At 40.7% G+C, this 19,124-nt stretch overlaps 1 protein-coding gene across 2 annotated transcripts in view; it reads left to right on the forward strand.

Moving 5' to 3' along the window:
- Positions 1 to 19,124, forward strand: part of SCP2 (sterol carrier protein 2) — a 165,457-nt gene that overhangs the window by 110,001 nt on the left and 36,332 nt on the right. For both annotated transcript variants that reach the window (XM_032634570.1, XM_032634573.1), the window contains one exon: positions 256 to 409. In XM_032634570.1, the coding sequence (XP_032490461.1) occupies positions 256 to 409 (154 nt within the window). The remainder of the gene's footprint in view (positions 1 to 255; positions 410 to 19,124) is intronic.

The raw sequence follows: 19,124 nt of genomic DNA on the forward strand, positions 1-19,124 counted from the left end.
GGCAGGTTGGATAAATTTAAAGAGCACAAGGAATTTCTGAAGCCTGAATATTGTCTAAATACAGAGATTACTTAGGGAGAAAAAATAGCTAGCTGCAAAAACCCTCCAGGCTTTTAAGAGAAGTTCTTACTTAGGCAAACGTCGTCTTGGCTGAATAAAATGGTTTAGTTAAAAGTCACAATTAAACGTTAGCCCTTGTCCGCCTTTAGCTTTCTAAACCAACGGAATCTGACTGTTCTGCGTTCGATTTGTTAGGTCTGGCTCAGTGCGCTGAACTCTGCTGGCAGCTGAGAGGGGAAGCCGGAAAAAGGCAAGTTCCTGGTGCAAAGGTTGCTCTGCAGCATAATTTAGGCCTCGGCGGAGCAGTAGTTGTCACGCTGTACAAGATGGGTTTTCCTGAAGCTGCCAGGTAAGTGACATTCTGGGTTTTGTCTGCCAATGAACCCTTCTGACTCTTCACAACTGATGACGTTATACAAGTAAAAAAAAAGTCCTAATTTTATTGTGTTAGTGCTCAAAGAACAAGTATTTCATTACCTTGCTTTAATAGCATGGTTTTAAAACTTTAAAACTGGCATTTAACTTTTAAACTTAACTAGCCTTAGGAAAGTTTTGTTTGAAAAGAAGGCAGCATAGTCAAAAGAGAGTGCTGAACTAGAAGCCAGAGCTGGCTGGGCACTTGTCTCAGCCCTGCCAACTTGAGTAATTTTAATTCAGGCAAGTCATTTTTTGGTTTCCTTTCCCACAATTTGCTTTCTCCCCCTAGCGTCCCGGGCTTCTGAGGTTATTGGGAGAAAGTCATCAAATGTGCTGATTGTATCTCCGCAGATTTCTGTTTCTGAATCCAGCTAAGCCTTCACTGCTGCTAGAATCCTTTCTATTTGTCTCCTGCTGATTTTCTTCCTGCCCTTGTCAAATGCCTGTGCTCCTAAGATTTCCAAGCACTTTCTTTTCAAGCCTTTTCAGGATCCCTCAACTTCCTTGCTCTTCTCTCAGAGAAATGCTCATCCTTTTTTCCCAGAGGAAAACAGTCCCTTTTCCTTTCCAAGGCCCATCTTTCCTCTTTGCATGCTTTTGTTTCCAACCAGTTTCTGTAACTTTGTTCCAAATATTAAGTATACCTTCTTTTTTTTGAATCTTTCCATTTTTACCTTTCTGTTGACTCCTTTCGCTCTGTCAGCAAACATGTTCAGGTCTTGGATATTCTAAAACTCTGTGTTTTTCTCCTTACCTTAATTATTCTCTTTCATGATGAGCCTTTTATATTGAGCCACTTTTGTTTTTCTACTCTGAAATGTCTTTAGTTTCCGATCTCACCACTGAGGTCAGGTAAGGCCACCAATGACCTGATTATGATACATTCTTTTTTTTTTTTTTTTTTTTTGCGGTACGCGGGCCTCTCACCGCTGTGGCCTCCCCCGTTGCGGAGCACAGGCTCCAGACGCGCAGGCTCAGCGGCCATGGCCCACGGGCCCAGCCGCTCCGCGGCATGTGGGATCCTCCCGAACCGGGGCACGAACCCGCGTCCCCTGCATCGGCAGGCGGACTCTCAACCACTGCGCCACCACGGAAGCCCATATGATACATTCTTGATAATTTCTATCTTTATTCTCTTAACCCTGCTGTAGCTTTCAACACTAATTGGCTCCTTTTTCTCTCCTGAAGTTCTTGGTAATTTTGTATTCATTTTTTCACACTTTTGTTTCCACAAAGGATACGTGAACGCTTTTTTACAGAGTCCGTTATATTCTCATGTTTTGTAAACTCTTGAATCTCTTCTCTCTGTCCTTTCTTCTTTCATGCCTGGAATATTAGTTCTGTGTGAAAATTCTAACTTCCAACTAAGGCCCGTCTTAGGTACCATCTCCCTTTGAATATCCATAGCACTTTGTAACTTTTGGGTCCCTATCCAATTTTTGTTTAGTTGTAGAGTATCTACCTTGTTTTGTATCCTGTTTGTTATGTGAAATCCTTGAGATCTAAGACTTTGATTCTCCTCATCCCTCTGAGGATCTCTCTCATAGTGAGTAAATGTTTATTGAATTGGATCAAATAAAAAGATGTTAAGACGTTGAATTTTAAGTTTCCTCCTAAATCTGATTCATTGGTTCTGTATCGTCCTCTGGAATTCCATGTAGTTCATATTTGGAGTTGATAACCCTCAGTAAAAGCCAAACTATAAAGAGCTACCAGAGTCAGAATATTAGTATAGCTGTCTGATTTGCTCAGAATAGAAGATTATGCATTTAGGGCAATAAATTCTATTTTAAACATGGAATTCTCATAGTTCTTTTTTTTTTTTAACATCTTTATTGGAGTATAATTGCTTTACAATGGTGTGTTAGTTTCTGCTGTACAACAAAGTGAATCAGCTATATGTATACATATATCCCCATGTCCCCTCCCTCTTGCATCTCCCTTCCACCCTCCCTATCACACCCCTCTGGGGGGACACAAAGCACCGAGCTGATCTCCCTGTGCTATGCAGCTGCTTCCCACTAGCTATCTATTTTACATTTGGTAGTGTATATATGTCAGTGCTACTCTCTCACTTCATCCCACCTTATACTTCCCCTCCGCGTGTCCTCAAGTCCATTCTCTACGTCTCCATCTTTATTCCTGTCCTGCCCCTAGGTTCTTCAGAACCAATTTTGTTGTTTTTTCTTTAGATTCCATATACATGTATTAGCATACGTTATTTGTTTTTCTCTTTCTCACTTCACTCTGTATGACAGTCTCTAGGTCCATCCACCTCACTGCAAATAACTCAGTTCTGTTTCTTTTTATGGCTGAGTAATATTCCATTGTATATATGTGCCATATCTTTATCCATTCGTCTGTTGATGGGCACTTAGGTTGCTTCCACATCCTGGCTATCGTAAATAGTGCTGCAGTGAACATTGTGGTGCATGACTCTTTGTGAAGTATGGTTTTCTCAGGGTATGTGCCCAGTAGTGGGATTGCTGGGTCATATGGTAGTTCTATCTTTAGTTTTTTAAAGGAACCTCCATACTGTTCTCCACAGTGGCTGTATCAGTTTACACTCCCACCAACAGTACAAGAGGGTTCCCTTTTCTCCACACCCTCTCCAGCATTTATTGTTTGTAGATTTTTTGATGATGGCCATTCTGACCAGCTGTGATATCTAATTGTAGTTTTGATTTGCATTTCTCTAATGATTAGTGATGTTGAGCATCTTTCATAGGTTTGTTGGCAATCTGTATTTCTTCTTTGGAGAAATGTCTGTTTAGGTCTTCTGCCCATTTTTGGATTGGGTTGTTTGTTTTTCTGATATTGAGCAGCATGAACTGCTTGTATATTTTGGAGATTAATCCTTTGTCAGTTGCTTCATTTGCAAATATTTTCTCCCATTCTGAGGGTTGTCTTTTTGTCCTGTTTATAGTTTCCTTTGCTGTGCAAAAACTTTTAACTTTCATTAGGTCCCATTTGTTATTTTTGTTTTTCTTTGTAGGAGGTGGGTCAAAAAGGATCTTGCTGTGGTTTATGTCACAGAGTGTTCTGCCTATGTTTTCCTCTAAGAGTTTGATGGTGTCTGGGCTTACATTTAGGTCTTTAATCCATTTTGAGTTTATTTTTGTGTATGGTGTTAGGGAGTGTTCTAATTTCAGTCTTTTACATGTAGCTGTCCAGTTTTCACAGCACCACTTATTGAAGAGGCTGTCTTTGCTCCATTGTATATTCTTGCCTCCTTTATCAAAGATAAGGTGACCATATATGCGTCGGTATATCTCTGGGCTTTCTATCCTGTTCCATTGATCTATATTTCTGTTTTTGTGCCAGTACCATACTGTCTTGATTACTGTAGCTTTCTAATATAGTCTGAAGTCAGGGAGCCTGATTCCTCCAGCTCCATTTTTCTTCCTTAAAATTGCTTTGGCTATTCAGGGTCTTTTGTGTCTCCATACAAATTGTGAAATGTTTTGTTCTAGTTCTGTGAAAAATGCCATTGGTAGTTTGATAGAGGTTGCACTGAATCTGTAGATTGCTTTGGGTAGTATAGTCATTTTCACAATGTCGATTCTTCCATCCAAGAACATGATATATCCCTCCATCTTTTTGTATCATCTTTAATTTGTTTAATTTCTTTCATCAGTGTCTTATAGTTTTCTGCATACAGGTCTTTTGTCTCCTCAGGTAGGTTTATTCCTAGGTATTTTATTCTTTTTGTTGCAATGGTAAATGGGAATGTTTCTTTAATTTCTCTTTCAGATTTTTCATCATTAGTGCATAGGAATGCAAGAGATTTCTGTGCCTTAATTTTGTATCCTGCTACTCTACCAAATTCATTGATTAGCTCTAGTAGTTTTCTGGTAGCATCTTTAGGATTCTCTATGTATAGTATCATGTCATCTGCAAACAGTGACAGTTTTACTTCTTCTTTACCGACTAGGATTCCTTTTTTTATTTTTTCTTCTCTGATTGTTGTGGCTAAAACTTCCAAAACTATGTTGAATAAGAGTGGTGAGAGTGGGCAACCTTGTCTTGTTCCTGATCTTAGAGGGAATGGTTTCAGTTTTTCACCATTGAGAACAATGCTGGCTATGGGTTTGTCATATATGGACTTTATTATATTGAGGTAGGTTCCCTCTATGCCTACTTTCTGGAGGGTTTTTATCTTAAATGGGTGTTGAATTTTGTCAAAAGCTTTTCCTGCATCTATTGAGATGATCATATGGATTTTATCCTTCAGTTTGTTAATATGATGTATCACATTGATTGATTTGTGTATAGTGAAGAATCCTTTCATTCCTGGGATAAACCCCACTTGATCATGGTGTATGATCCTTTTAATGTGCTTTTGGATTCTGTTTGCTAGTATTTTGTTGTTGTTGTTCAGGATTTTTGCATCTATGTTCATCAGTGATATTGGTCTGTAGTTTTCTTTTTTGTGTGACATCTTTGTCTGGTTTTGGTATCAGACTGATGGTGGCCTCGTAGAATGAGTTTGGGAGTGTTCCTCCCTCTGCTGTATTTTGGAAGAGTTTGAGAAGGATAGGTGTTAGCTCTTCTCTAAATGTTTGGTAGAATTTGCCTGTGAAGCCATCTGGTCCTGGACTTTTGTTTGTTGGAAGATTTTTTTTTTTTTTTTATGATACGCGGGCCTCTCACTGTTGTGGTCTCTCCCATTGCAGAGCACAGGCTCCGGACGCGCAGGCTCTGCAGCCATGGCTCACGGGCCTAGTCGCTCTGTGGCATGTGGAATCTTCCCAGACCGGGGCATGAACCTGTGTCCCCTACATCGTTAGGTGGACTCTCAACCACTGCGCCACCAGGGAAGCCCTTGTCGGAAGATTTTTAATCATAGTTTCAGTTTTAGTGGTCATGATTGGTCTGTTTTTATTTTCTATTTCTTCCTGGTTCAGTCTCGGAAGTTGTGCTTTTCTAAGAATTTGTCAGTTTCTTTCAGGTTGTCCATTTTATTGGCGTATAGTTGCTTGTAGTAATCTCTCATGATCCTTTGCATTTCTGCAGTGTCAGTTGTTACTTCTCCTGCTTCATTTCTAATTTTATTGATTTGAGCCTTCTCCCTTTTTTTCTTGATGAGTCTGGCTAATGGTTTATCAATTTGGTTTATCTTCTCAAAGAACCAGTGTTTAGTTTTATTGATCTTTGCTATCGTTTCCTTCATTTCTTTTTCATTTATTTCTGATATGATCTTTATGATTTCTTTTCTTCTGCTAACTTTGACAGTTTTTTGTTCCTCTTTCTCTGATTGCTTTAGGTGTAAGTTTAGGTTGTTTATTTGAGAGGTTTCTTGCTTCTTGAGGTAGGACTGTATTGCTATAAACTTCCCTTTTAGAACTGCTTTTGCTCCATCCCGTAGGTTTTGAGTCATCGTGTTTTCATTGTCATTTGTTTCTAGATATTTTCTGATTTCTTCTTTGATTTATTCAGTGATCTCTTGGTTATTTAGTAGTCTGTTGTTTAGCCTGCATGTGTTTGTATTTGTTAAGATTTTTTTGTGTAATTGATATCTAGTCTCATAATGTTGTAGCCGGAAAAGATACTTGATAGGATTTCAGTTTTCTTAAGTTTACTTAGGCTTGATTTGTGACCCAAGATATGACCTACCCTGGAGAATGTTCCATGAGCACTTGAGAAGCAAGTGTATTCTGTTGTTTTTGGATGGAATGTCCTGTAAATATCAATTAAGTCCGTCTTGTTTAATGTGTCATTTAAAGTTTGTGTTTCCTTATTTATTTTCATTTTGGATGATCTGTCCATTGGTGAAAGAGGGGTGTTAAAGTCCCCTACTATGATTGTGTTACTGTCGATTTCCCCTTTTATGGCTGTTAGCATTTGCCTTATATATTGAGGTGCTCCTGTGTTGGGTGCATAAATATTTACAATTGTTAATATCTTCTTGTATTCATCTCTTGATCATTATGTAGTGTCCTTCTTTGTCTCATGTAATAGTCCTTATTTTAAAGTCTATTCTGTCTGATATGAGAATTGCTACACCAGCTTTCTTTTGAATTTCATTTGCATGGAATATCTTTTTCCATTCCCTCATTTTCAGTGTTTGTGTCCCTAGGTCTGAAGTGGGTCTCTTGTAGACAGCATATATACAGGTCTTGTTTTTGTATCCATTCAGCCAGTCTGTGTCTTTTGGTTGGAGGGTTTAATCCATTTACATTCAAGGTTATTATCAATATGTATGTTCCTGTTACCATTTTCTTAATTGTTTTGGGTTTGTTATTGTAGGTCTTTTCCTTCTCTTGTGTTTCCTGCCTAGAGAAGTTCCTTTAGTATTTGTTGTAAAGCTGGTTTGGTGGTGCTGAATTCTCCTAGCTTTTGCTTGTTTGTAAAGGTTTTAATTTCTCCGGCGAATCTGAATGAGATCCTTGCTGGGTAGAGTAATCTTGGTTGTAGGTTTTTCCCTTTCATCACTTATTTAAATATGGCCTGCCACTCTTTCTGGCTTGCAGAGTTTCTGCTGAGAGATCAGCTGTTAACCTTATGGGGATTCCCTTGTGTGTTATTTGTTGCTTTTCCCTTGCTGCTTTTAATATTTTTCCTTTGTATTTAATTTTTGATAGTGTGATTATTATGTGTCTTGGTGTGTTTCTCCTTGGATTTATCCTTTATGGTACACTCTGTGCTTCCTGCACTTAATTGACTATTTCCTTTCCCATATTATGGAAGTTTTTAACTGTAATCTCTTTAAATATTTTTTCAGTCCTTTTTTTTCTCTTCTTCTTCTGGGACCCCTATAATTCGAATGTTGGTGCGTTTAATGTTGTCCCAGAGGTCTCTGAGACTGTCCTCGATTCTTTTCATTCTTTTTTCTTTATTCTGCTCTGTGGTAGTTATTTCCAGTCTTTTATCTTCCAGGGCACTTATCCGTTCTTCTGCCTCAGTTATTCTGCTATTGATTCCTTCTAGAGAATTTTTAATTTCACTTATTATGTTGTTCACCGTTGTTTGTTTGCTCTTTAGTTCTTCTAGGTCCTTGTTAAACGTTTCTTGTATTTTCTCCATTCTATTTCCAAGATTTTGGATCATCTTTACTATCGTTACTCTGAATTCTTTTTCAGGTAGGCTGCCTATTTCCTCCTCATTGGTTAGGTCTGGTGGGTTTTTACCTTGCTCCTTCGTCTGCTGTGTATTTCTCTGTCTTCTCATTTTGCTTACCTTACTGTGTTTGGGGTCTCCTTTTTGCAGGCTGCAGGTTCTTAGTTCCCGTTGTTTTTGGTGTCTGTCCCCAGTGGGTAAGGTTGGTTCAGTGGGTTGTGTAGGCTTCCTGGTGGAGGGGCCTGGTGCCTGTGTTCTGGTGGATGAAACTGGATCTTGTCTTTCTGCTGAGCAGGACTGCATCTGGTGGTGTGTTTTGGGGTGTCTGTGAACTTACTATGATTTTAGGCAGCCTGTGTGCTAATGGGTAAGGTTGTGTTCCTGTCTTGCTAGTTGTTTGGCATAGGGTGTCCAGCACTGTAGCTTGCTGGTTGTTGAGTGGAGCTGGGTCTTAGCATTGAGATGGAACCTCTGTGAGAGCTTTCGCCATTTGATATTACATGGGGCCAGGAGGTCTCTGGTGGACCAATGTCCTGAAATTGGCTCCCCCACCTCAGAGGCTCAGACCTGACACCTGGCCAGAGCACCAAGACCCTGTCAGCCACTCACCTCAGAAGAAAAGGGAGGTAAAAATAGGAAAGAAAGAAAGAAAAAATAAATAAGATAAAGGTTTTTAAAAAAAACTATTAAAAATAAAAAAGTAATAAAAAAAAAGAAGGAAACAACCAAAGCAAAAAACAAATCCACCAATGTTAACAAGTGCTAAAAAGTATACAGACCAAAACCAAAACAAAAAGTGGACAGACAGAATCCTAGGACAAATGGTAAAAGCAAAGCTATACAGACAAAATCACACCAAGAAGCATATACATACACCCTCACAAAAAGAGAAAAAGGAAAAAAAAATATTAAAAAAAAAAAGGAAGAGGGCAACCAAATCAATAAACAAATCTACCAATGATAATAAGCTCTAAATACTAAACTAAAATAAACATAAAACCAGAAACAAATTAGATGCAGAAAGCAAACCCCAAGTCTACAGTTGCTCCCCAGGTCCACTGCCTCAATTTTGGGATGATTCGTTGTCTGTTCAGGTATTCCACAGATGCAGGGTGCATCAAGGTGACTGTGGAGATTTAATCCACTGCTCCTGAGGCTGCATGGAAAGATTTCCCTTTCTATTCTTTGTTCGCACAGCTCCTGGGGTTTAGCTTTGGATTTGGCCCTGCCTCTGCGTGTAGGTCGCCTGAGGACGCCTGTTCTTCGCCCAGACAGGACGGGGTTAAAGTAGCAGCTGATTAGGGGACTCTGGCTCACTCAGGCTGGGGGAGGGAGGGGTACAGAATGCGGGGCGAGCCTGTGGCGGCAGAGGCCAGCGCGACATTGCAACAGCCTGAAATGCGCCGTGTGTTTTCCCGGGGAAGTTGTCCCAGCATCACGGGACTCTGGCAGTGGTGGGCTGCACAGGCTCCTGGGAGGGGGTATGTGGATAGTGACCTGTGCTTGCCCACAGCCTTCTTGGTGGCTGCAGCAGCAGCCTTAGCATTTCATGCCAGTCTCTGGTGTCCACACTGATAGCCGTGGCTTGCACCTATCTCTGGAGCTCGTTTAGGTGGTGCTCTGAATCCCCTCTCCTCTGCGCACCCTGAAGCAATGGTCTCTTGCCTCTTAGCCAGTTCCAGACTTTTTCCCAGACTCCCTCCCGGCTAGCTGTGGCGCACTAACCCCCTTCAGGCAGTGTTCACACAGCCAACCCCAGTCCTCTCCCTGGGGTCTGACCTCCGAAGCCTGAGCCTCAGCTCCCCGCCCCAACCCGTCCCAGCCGGTGAGCAGACAAGCCTCTCGGGCTGGTGAGTGCTGGTCAGCACCGATCCTCTGTGTGAGAATCTCTCTGCTTTGCCCTCCGTACCTCTGTTTCTGCGCTCTCCTCTGTGGCTCCGAAGCTTCCCCTCTCCGCCACCCTCTGTCTCCACCCATGAAGGGGCTTCCTAGTGTGTGGAAACCTTGCCTCCTTCACACCTCCCTCCCAGAGGTGCAGGTCCCTTCCCTGTTCTTTTGTGTCTGTTTTTCCTTTTTTTTTGCCCTACCCAGGTACGTGGGGAGTTTCTTGCCTTTTGGGAAGTCTGAGGTCTTCTGCCAGCATTAAGTAGGTGTTCTGTAGGAGTTGTTCCACATGTAGATGTATTTTTGGGAAGGAAGGTGATCTCCACATCTTAGTTCTCCGCTATCTTGGAGGTCCCTCCTCATAGTTCTTCTATTTTCAGGAGACTAAATAATTGGGAGATAGAATTGTTCACGATAACTATAGTTGATATTTCTGGGAAGCCAGAAGAATGAACAAATCCAGGTGATATATTGATGACTGAAAGAAATTGGCTTCAAGTATTGAAGATATTTTGATAGTTTTAGTGATAGAACATATCCCACTTCAAAGGCCGAAGCTGTGAAAATAATTCTAACTCTGATGGTGCAGATATAGTTTTAAAATGAGGATTTGTTTTAAACAAAGTAATTTTAAGGTACTGATTGCACATGATCTGATTTCCTTAGTTTCTCGTTTAGCTAACTTTGATGGAGCAGCTGCTATATGCTTAGGCCCCTAAGTATGGTCCTCTGAGTAGATGGGGAAGGCAGACATACCTTTTTCAAAATGCTGTAGAAGCCCAGAGGAAGAAATTATTATGAAGGACCTAAATTTGAACTGGGATGACTAGGATTGCCCAGCAAAAGCGTAGAGGAAGGGCATCCCAGGTCTGTACATAGGTACGCAATTTGAATATATAAGAGTGGTTGTCCTGTGTGGGTAGAGGGTGGATTATTTTGTTGTGCCTGGGTAGAGGGGCAGAGTCAGTAATACATAGGTGACAGGAGTTGCAGCTGTAACAGTAGATTGGATCAAGGTTTTGAAGTGCTTCCAACGTTATGCTGAGGAGTTTGAAATTTATCCTACAGAATATGAGTTTTAGCAAAAGATTATGTGATTATATTGCACTTTACTTTAGGTAGATCAGTCTGGTATTACTTTGAGTTGAGTGGTGGAGGGACCAGAGGCCAGGAATCCTTAGGAAGCAGTTGCAGTAGTGTGGATAAGAAATGTTTAGTGCTGCAACAGGGACCATGAAAATGAAGAGGAGAGGTCTTATTTAAGAACTGTGACCAATTGCATTTAATTTACAGTTAAACTTTCCTTTAGACCACTTTTGAATATAAGTATTGACTCTGTATTATAACATCCTATTCATTTTATGTAAGACACAGATTGAGGATAGATTTGCATTTTGTATTCTGTTAAGTGAAACCTGTTTTTAAACCCAACTTTGTTTTGTTTTTTCTATTTTTAATTAAGGTATAAAAATTTACATACAGTGAAAGTCCACCTGTTTAGTGCATAGTTCTAAAAGTTTTGACAGACATGTACCGTCAAGTAACTACCACCATAATCAAGTTACAGAACAATTGCATCACCCACCAGAATTCTTTGTTCACCTTTGTAGTCAACCCTTCCCCCTATCTTCCATTCCTTGGCAACCACTATCTATTTTCTGCTCCTTTCCAGAATATCATGTGAATAGAATCAAAAAGCCTTTGATCTGGCTTCTTTCACTTAGCAGAATGCATTTGAGATTCATTCATGTTATTGTGTGTGAGTAATCTGTTCCTTTTTATTGCTTAGTGGTATTCGTTTGTATGGATGTACCACAGCTTATCCATTCCCTGGTTGAGGCATATTTGGATTACTCCAATTTTTCTTTTTTAGTGGAAAATTGTCTAAGTTAGCTTGAAAGTTTAAGTCAACAGGTGAAAACCCTAAGTGATATAAGAAGTTAAAAGTTAGAAGTAAAAATTGTACCCGTGTATGTGTGCTCATAAACAAGGACTAGAGGAAGCAATGTGGAAAAAATGAATATAGGAAACTTGCTGGTAGTGGTGAGATTGTAGGTGATTAGCCTTTTCATTTTCTAAATTTTCTATTTTAATTAGAAACCTTGATTTTGACATAATTTCAAACATACATGGAAAAATTACAGGAATAGTACAAGGAACTCCCATATACCTTGTACTCAGATTGTTTATATTTTGCCTCATTTGCTTCATCATTTTTCTACATGCATATATATATATATGTGCATGTGTTTTCTGAAATGTTTGAAAGTTGGAGACATTATGCTCTTTTACCCTTATATATTTTAGTATGCATTTCTAAAGACTAGAACATTCTATTACTCAACCACAGTATAGCTATCAAAATCAGGAAATTTAACACTGATAAAATGCTATTACCTACAGGGGCCCCAGGTTCCAATCTCTGATTGGGGAACTAGATTGCACGTGCATGCCACGACTAAGAGTCTGCGTGCTGCAACTAAGAAGTCCGCATGCCACAACTAAGAAGTCCGCATGCCACAACTAAGAGCCCGCACGCGGCAACTAAAGATCCCACATGCCACAACTAAGCCCCGGCGCAGCCTAAATAAATAAATATTAAAAAATAAGTAAATTTTTAAAAATGCTATTACCTAATCCAAAGAAGGTATTCACAGTTTGACAATTATCCCAATGATATCTCTTTAAAAGATACTATAAGCTTTAGTCTTTCTCCTTGTCCAGGATCCAATTTAGGATCCTGAGTTCGTTTAGCTGTCATGTCTCTTTAGTTTCCTTTAATCTGAAACAATCCCTCAGCCTTTCTTATTTCTTGACTTTGACTTTTTTGGAGAGTATAAGTAGATTCTTTAAGAATGGAATGTCCCTCAATTTGCATTTGTCACGTTTCCTCGTAATTAGGTTCAGGTTACACATTTTTTGCAGGAATACCACTGAAGTGATGATGTATCCTTAATGCATCACGACTGGAAGCACATGATGTGCATTATCCTATACTGGTGATGCTTAGCTTTGATTTCTTGACTAAGGTGGTATCTACCATGTTTTCCTCTGACAGAGTTACTGTTTTTTCCTTTGTACTTAATAGGTAATTTGTGGTGAGATGTTTTGAGATTATGTAAATATCCTGTTCCTCATCCAGCTTTTACCCATTACTCATTCATCTTAGCATCCACGGATGATATTTTTCTAACTTCATCATACCTTGTATTTATTAAGTGGTGTTCTGCTGTAAGGGAGATTCTCTTCTCCCCCGTTAAAAAATTTGTTCATATTCATCTATATCGATAAATATATCAGTATGAACTCATGAATTCATATTTTATTCAGTGGGTTATAATTCATTAGTATCATTTATTTTGACACTCAAAATGTCCCTGCTTTAGCCAGCAGAAGCCCCTTCTAGCTGACTTGTACTGTCTTGTGATTCTATTTATTACTTGCTTGCTTTCTAGCTCAAGAAGGTATTCCAGGCTCATCCTGTATTTTCCCTGCCCCAGCCCTAAGATCAACCATTTCTTCAGAGAGCCCTAGTTCCTTTTAGTGGAGAATGGTATTTAGAAACCACAGTGTGGCTGCTGGCTGAGTGCTTGTTGTTATTACCTCCAGGACTTCTCAGGGGACACAGTGGACACACACACAACACCACACACACACACACACACACACGATTTTAGTTTCATTTATTTTTAAAAATATTTATTTATTTTTGTCTGCGTTGGGTCTTTGTTGCAGTGTACAGGCTTCTCACTGCGATGGCTTCTCTTGTTGAGGAGCACAGGTTCTAGGTGCGCAGGCTTCGGTAGTTGTGGCACGCGGGCTCAGTAGTTGTGGCTCACGGACTCTAGAGTGCAGGTTCAGTAGTTGTGGCGCATGGGCTTAGTTGCTCTGCGGCATGTGGGATCTTCCTGAACCAGGGGTCGAATCCGTGTCCCCTACGTTGGCAGGTGGATTCCTAACCACTGTGCCACCAGGGAAGTCCCTTAGTTTCATTTAAAAAGAGATATTTAAGAACACATGCAAAAATCTTATCTGATTTTTATCTTTCTCCATACTAACGTAGCCACCAATTCATTAGCAGTTAGAATGAAGAAATTATAAAACTACTGAAATGCCACCTGTATGGGACATCTTTTTAAAATTTTTTATAGGCTAGAATTATCAGAGAGGCAGTGTTGATCAGTGGAAAGAACACCCCATCAACTTTTCCGTCACACTGCTTGCTTAGGACATGTTCACCTTTCCCTCAGTTAGAAAAGAGTGAAAATATCTACTTCAGGGATTAGAAAACTAACAAAAAGTACCTGCCACTCATTCAGTTGCTCAATAAACTGTTGACTTCTGATTTATCTAGCTATTTTCCTTTTTTCTTTCCTATTTCTGTAGTTCACGTCACTGGTTAAATTGTTGAAAATGGTTTTATATATTATAAATGTCACCTAGAAGTTTGGAAAAGATGAACTTTAATTTTTAGTTCAGAGTGAGGCATGTATCCAACCTGTTGAAGTCCACAGTTTGGCTTTCTGGGCTGGATTTCTGTCTGTGATGGGGTCGTGTGCCCGTTCAGAGGTCAGGGGAGTTGCTGATTGCAAATGAACCCTGTTCTTTTGTCCTGTGTGTGTCGCACAACCACTTCTAATTTGAACAGACTAATTACTGGTAAAACTGGTAAAATGTTAGATTTAGGGATGGAGATTTGATTAAAATGTAGGATCCTGTATTCTTCCTAAACGCTACAAACAGCAGCAGCCACTTTAAAAATGATTTTTAACAGCTTTTTGGGGGATATAATTTACATGCCACAAATTCACTACTTTAAGTGTACGTTCAGTGGTTTTTTAGTATATCACAGAGTTGTGCAATCATCACCACAATCGATTTTAGAACATTTTCAACACCCCTGAAAGAAACCATGTACCCGTTAGCAGTCATTCCCCAGTCCCACTTCTTGCAGGCTCTGACAACCACAGTCTACTTTCTGTCTCTAAGGATTTGCCTATTCTGGACATTTCATATAAATGAAATCATACAATATGTGGCCTTTTGTGACTGCTGCTTTCATTTAGCATAATGTTTTCAAGGTTCATCCATGTTATAAAAATGAATGTAGTACTTCATTCCTTTTTATGGCTGAATAAAATTCCATTATAAGGGTTCCGATTTCTTCACATCCTCATTAACACTTGTTATTGTCTGCTTTTTTTTTTTTTCGCGGTATGTGGGCCTCTCACTGTTGTGGCCTCTCCCGTTGCGGAGCGCAGGCTCCGGATGCGCAGGCTCAACAGCCATGGCTCACGGGCCCAGCCGCTCCGCGTCATGTGGGATCTTCCCGGGCCGGGGCACGAACCCGTGTCCCCTGCATCGGCAGGCGGACTCTCAACCACTGCGCCACCAGGGAAGTCCTGTCTGCTTTTTTAATTTTAGCTATCCTAGTGGGTGTGAAGTGTTATCTCATTGTGGTTTTGATTTGCATTCCCCTGATGGCTAATGATGTTGAGCATCTTTTTTTTTTTTTTTTTTTGCGGTACGCGGGCCTCTCACTGTTGTGGCCTCTCCCGTTGCAGAGCAACAGGCTCCGGACGCGCAGGCTCAGCGGCCATAGCTCACGGGCCCAGCTGCTCCGCGGCATGTGGGATCCTCCCGGCCCGGGGCACGAACCCGTGTCCCCTGCATCGGCAGGCGGACTCTCAACCACTGCGCCACCAGGGAAGCCCCTGAGCATCTTTTCACGTGCTTATTGGCCATTTGTATCTTAGGAGAAATACCTATTCAGATATTTTGGCCATTTTAAAATTGGGTTGTCTTTTTATTATTGAGTTGTAATAGTTCTTTAACAACCACTTTTTGAGGGCCTAGTATGAACACCAAGACCATGCTAGGTGCTTCTTCTTCACTGCTTTGTTTAATCCTCATAAAAATCCACATGGTAAGTTTTGTACCTTGTTTATAGATGAGGAGATTGATGATCAGAGTTAAAACAATGTATCTAAAGAGAGTCTTAAGTGGTAGTGGTCAAGACTCTAACCTTCATCTCTCTGAGTTCAAAGTTCCTGTTTTGTTGGCTACTCTGTGCTTCTGATCTTTTTTTTTTTTTTTTTTTGTGGTACGCGGGCCTCTCACTGCCGCGGCCTCTCCTGTTGTGGAGCACAGGCTCCGGACGCGCAGGCTCAGCGGCCATGGCCCACGGGCCCAGCCGCTCCGCGGCATGTGGGATCTTCCCGGACCGGGACATGAACCCGTGTCCCCTGCATCGGCAGGTGGACAATCAACCGCTGCGCCACCAGGGAAGCCCCCGTGCTTCTGATCTTTGACGTTGTTGAAACAGTGCCTGTGTTCTAGACCTTGGAATGAAAATTTCAGGAAGCATAGAGGGAATTCATACACTAAATAGTTAATCTTCAGAGTCCCTTCCAACATTTTATATACTAGATTTATTCCAGAAAACTTATGTGTAAACCAAGGTAAAAAAAATAAAAATAATCAGACTTTAGTTTCTGCTAAAAGAACTTCGAATATAAAGAAATCATGAGGTGCATCCTTTTGTAATATGAGTAAGTTATTTTCTGAGTTTGTGTAAGTTATATTCAGCTTCCCTAGAGCAGGGCACATATCAAATAAATTGTAAGATATGAGGGATTTTCAGAAAATATTGATATAACTTTATATATTAATTTTTTCCCTAATCTGGATGAAAAGTTGGTTAATCATTAACTGAGTGAACTTTTCAACAGAAGCAAAATAAACATCTGTGACCTGTCAGAACTTGTCTGAACTCTGCCCCATAAAGTATCAAGATACTTTGTATGTACGCTGAGAAGTTTCAGTTATTATTTTATCACATACAGTTAGGAAGTGTCAAGCTTGGAGAGGGCACAGTGATGTTTATGATTAAAGGCTGAAAAGTTGGACTATAAATGAGATGAAACTGGCTTGTGGAGGACTAGTTGTAGCCACTTGATTTTAGGTCACTCATTCAGACTTTTGACTGAGAAAATGGTGTACCATAGATAATTCTGCTCTAAATGGAACAGGAAAATACTAGAATTTAGCTAAGAGAGAATTCAGTATAATTCAGTTCTATTCAGTCACTATTTACTGAATACCTATTGTGTGTCAGGAACTGGGGATATAAATAAAGATTATTTTTTTCAAAAGCTGTGGTATATGCTCTTGAGAAGCTGACATTTACTAGGGTTTCACGGAAGGGGAGTTTCCTGGCCTGGATCTTGAAGGGTAAAATAGAATTTGCTAAGATGGAGGTATTCCAGACGCAAGGGCAAAGGCATGGAAGTATGAAGTAGCATGCCATGCTCTGAGAATTGCATGTATTTCAGCATGGTGAGTGCTTACTTCCATTCCTTGTTGTGATATTAATATGATTTCTCTAGTAGGTTCACTTTTCAACCTCTTAGACTTTCCACACCCTCCTTTCACCCTCATTTTCAGCTGATTACTTTTGCCTTGTATGTTGTTGAAAAAACAGAAGCCATTAGACCCAAACTCCCTTATCTTCCATCCCAAGACTTATAGACCTATCTAGCATTCTACCCATCTGATCCTCTTCTTCCCTTGAGTCTCCTACTCTTCCTTCATAGGTCACTAGATCTCATCCCCCTTCACCTTCTCAAGACTTCTGTCTCTTTTCCCCTGGTTCATTACCATCATCAGGCAAACATGCTCTAATATGTTGATCTGAAAACAAAAACAAACTTTCCTTAATACCACCCTCCCCTCCAGAGACCACTCCATTTCACTGTTCCCCTGAAAGTAATGTCTCAAAAGAGACATACTGTTTCTATTTCCCTCTCCTATTCACTCTTTAATTTACTGTAATCTCTACTGACTTCTGCCTTCCAACACTTGCTTAATATTGCTTTTGCCCAAGTCAGCTGAACTCTTCATGTTGCCAGTCCAGTGGGTATTTGACCTTTGGCAGCATTTGACATAGTTTCCTCCCTCCCTCCCTCCCAGATTCTTTCTCCCCTCTTGGCTTCTATGACATTATGTTCTTCTAGTTTTCCTCTTGCATCACTGGCTACTGCTTCCTCTTCCCTCCCAGACTTCTAAATAATTGAGATCCACAGGGTATTGTCCTAGGCTTACTTCTTTCTCTAGAATTCCCTCAAGGTGAGCTTGTCTGTTCCCATGGATTTAAATACTTTCATTATGCTAATGATTATCCAACCTTATCTCCAGTCTAGACTGCTTCTGAGCTCCACACTGTCATATCCAACTGCCTTCTTGTCTCACAAAGGTCCCATTCTGACTGTGCCTGAGATGGGACTTTGATCCCCTTTACTCTCACTGCATTCTTCCTTTTGTCAATAAATGGCACTGTCATCCCTTCAGTTATTCAGGCCAAACACCTAAATCATCCTTGCTCTTTCCCCTCCCCCTTAGATCTCTCTCGTGCCCAGCAGCAAGGCTTATGGATTCAATGTTTAAAATATATTTTGAATCCACTTCCTTCTCTCCATCTCCACTGGCAGACTGCCTCCACTTCCTATTTGGACCACTCCAGCAGCCTCGTAACCCTCTCCCCACCTGAGTTCTTGCGTCCCAACCCCACCAATTCATTGTCTGCACAGTTGTAAGAATAATCACAAATCAAACTATTTCACTTCCCTGTTTAATCATTTCAGTGGTTTCCCAAAATCCCTTCTTTGGCCTGGATGGTCTGGTCCCTGCCCAGTTCCCCAATTTCATTTTGTGTCATTTTGCCCCCACTTACTGTACTCTAGTGACTGGTCCTCTTTTACTTTCTTTTAACATGCTAAACTCTTTTTCTCTCTCAGGATCTTTGCAAGTTTCCTCTTTGAATGTCTAGCTCCTTTTCTTCCTTTAAGTGGGTCTTAGCTTAAATTCACTTGCTCAGAGACATCATTCCTTGACTGCCTTAACCTCGGTTCCTCTTTTTGTCTGCTTCCTAATACTTGTAATTATTTTGTCTGTTTACTTCTTTTTTTCCTGGAAAAATATAGATTCAGTGAGGACTGGGACTGGGTCTGACTTGTTCGCCATTGTACTCCCAGTACCTCGAACAATGCTTGGCCTGTAGCAGGCAGTCGTTAAATATTTATGAAATGATAGAAAGAAGGAAAGGGAAGGGAAGGGAAAGGAGAAATGGGTGGGGTGGGTGGGGAGAAAGAGACGAAGGAGAGGAGGTAGAGAAAGAAGGAAAGAAATGCTTTGCTTACTGAGCAGCTGCTACGCTCTTGACTCCTTCAAGTATATCCTTCCCGTGTTTGTTGTTCCAGTCCTGGCCTCAGCCACCGCCAGGATGCTTGTGGTATGTCAGAGGAATTACTTAAAACCTAAAGTGCCCTCATCTTCTTCAGACCTTTCAGTTTCTCTCAGCATCTAATGCTTGAGGCTCTGCAGCCTGTAATAGTCGTGGCTGTCATTTTTTACCATGGGCCAGGATCTCTGCTAGGTACCTTCCACACGGGATTCCACTTAATTCTGCAAAGTCACCGGCACCCTCCACCTTCTTCCCTGCCTCCCCACCAGAGGTTGCACAGAGATGAAGTAGCTTGCTCAGAATCTCATAGCTAGTGAGTGGAGGAAGCCTTGAGATTCTAACCCAGGCTTTTGTAGCTATAGGGACTATGTTCTTTCTGCCACATCAGGCCATTTATCTATAGTTGTTGCCCAAGTATCAAGCAACCAATAGATGGATGTTAGTAAATTCATATCTTGTGTCA

The sequence above is a fragment of the Phocoena sinus genome, chromosome 1 (genome assembly GCF_008692025.1).
Source record: "Phocoena sinus isolate mPhoSin1 chromosome 1, mPhoSin1.pri, whole genome shotgun sequence".
Classification (NCBI taxonomy): domain Eukaryota; kingdom Metazoa; phylum Chordata; class Mammalia; order Artiodactyla; family Phocoenidae; genus Phocoena; species Phocoena sinus.